This window comes from Bubalus bubalis, chromosome 6, assembly GCF_019923935.1.
Source record: "Bubalus bubalis isolate 160015118507 breed Murrah chromosome 6, NDDB_SH_1, whole genome shotgun sequence".
Lineage (NCBI taxonomy): Eukaryota > Metazoa > Chordata > Mammalia > Artiodactyla > Bovidae > Bubalus > Bubalus bubalis.
In genome coordinates, this window is record NC_059162.1 from 11,563,552 (window position 1) to 11,565,082 (window position 1,531).

Consider the following 1,531-nt stretch of genomic DNA (forward strand, 5'->3'; position numbering starts at 1 on the left):
GAAATTTGTTCTAGAAATGAGTAATTGTTTCCCACATCAGCACAACCTTCTTAGAGTATCACTGATGGCAGAAAGTAAAAATATTTTAACATCTTTGATCCTCATTCTCTGAATATGAAAACATTCTCATGTTACAGTGTGCTCTACACTTGTGAAAAATGTGAAAGTACACATATTACCAGACACATAAAAGGTCTACAGTTAACTGAATAGCTAAAATTTGGCTCCTTAATTAATAGAATATGAAGTATGGGTCATTGCTCTTTGAAGGGCAGATTTGAATTCCTTATTTCTCAGGCTGTAAATCATTGGATTGAACAACGGTGTGAGGATAGTATAAGATACAGATATTAGGGTGTCTTGACTTGAAGAGTAATTGGATTTGGGCCTTAAGTAGATGAAAGAGGCACAACCATAATGAACAGTTACCACAATGAGATGGGAGGCACAGGTAGAGAAAGCCTTGTATCTTCCAACAGAGGATGGGATTTTTAGAATGGCAGAGATGATGAGGACATAGGAGACCAGAATAAGTAACAGTGGAATAACCAAGACAAACACGCCAAGCACAAATATGACCAACTGATTGAGATACGATTGGTGAGATGCCAGCTTGAGGACTGGAGAGACATCACAGAAGAAGTGATGGAGCTCGTTGGAGGAGTGGAATGGCAGGTTAAATATCATGGAGGTGGTGGCCAGTGAGATTATAAAGCCACAGGCACAGGCAGCAGCCACTAGTCCCACGCACACCCCGAAACCCATGAGCACTGTGTAGCGCAGAGGGTTACAGATGGCTACATAGCGATCATAACCCATGGCTGCCAGCAGGAATGAGTGAGAGCAAATGAGGAAGAGGAAGAAAAACATCTGGATGGCACAGCCCAGGAAGGAGATGGACTTCTTCTGGGCCAGCAGGTCAACCAGCATCTTGGGTACAATGACGAAGGTGTAGCAAGTCTCAGAACAGGAGAGGACACCAAGGAAGAAGTACATGGGGGTGTGGAGGGCTCTGTCCAGCACAATGGTAGAAACAATGATGACATTGGTGCCCAGCATGAACAAGTACACAAGTAGGAAGACAACAAAGAGCAGCCGCTGCAGCCCAGCCAGAGATGAGAAACCGAGGAAGACAAACTCTGTAACTAAGGTCTCATTGGCCCACTCCATGGTCACTGCTATACAGGAGAGCCAGAGCCAGAGCCACAGGCCAGGATCCAGGGATGGAGAAAGGCATGGGGAACTCAGCACAAAGTCTGCAGGTGGCAGGCATCTCCAGATGTTTGATGGAACTCATACATTCCCTCCAAAATAGTCTGCCAAAATAAGAATTAAGACTAAATATGGAACAGAATAATTGACAACCAATGAATAGACTTTTCCCAAGGCTATGAACACATTACCTCTCCAGGCAAGGATTAAAGATTTGCCTAACAGTTTTCTCTTGTATCTTACTTATGGATTATTGTGGTTTTCTTGCTCACCAGAAGCCCAAGAAAGTCAACTCTTCAAAAGTGAAAAATATGGTTAA

General features: G+C 43.5%; 1 protein-coding gene across 1 annotated transcript; it reads right to left on the reverse strand.

Annotated features, from left to right (window-relative positions):
• Nucleotides 1–228: 228 nt before the first annotated feature.
• LOC102412449 (olfactory receptor 10K1-like) lies at nucleotides 229–1,170 on the reverse strand. Its single transcript, XM_044945468.2, has one exon. It carries the CDS (start codon nucleotides 1,168–1,170, stop codon nucleotides 229–231), a length of 942 nt encoding a protein of 313 aa, XP_044801403.2.
• Between the last annotated feature and the right edge of the window lie 361 nt (nucleotides 1,171–1,531).

Coding starts and splice junctions, on each gene's coding strand:
- LOC102412449 (XM_044945468.2), bottom strand. CDS start 1,170: ATGGAGTGGGCCAATGAGACCTTAGTTACAGAGTTTGTCTTCCTCGGT.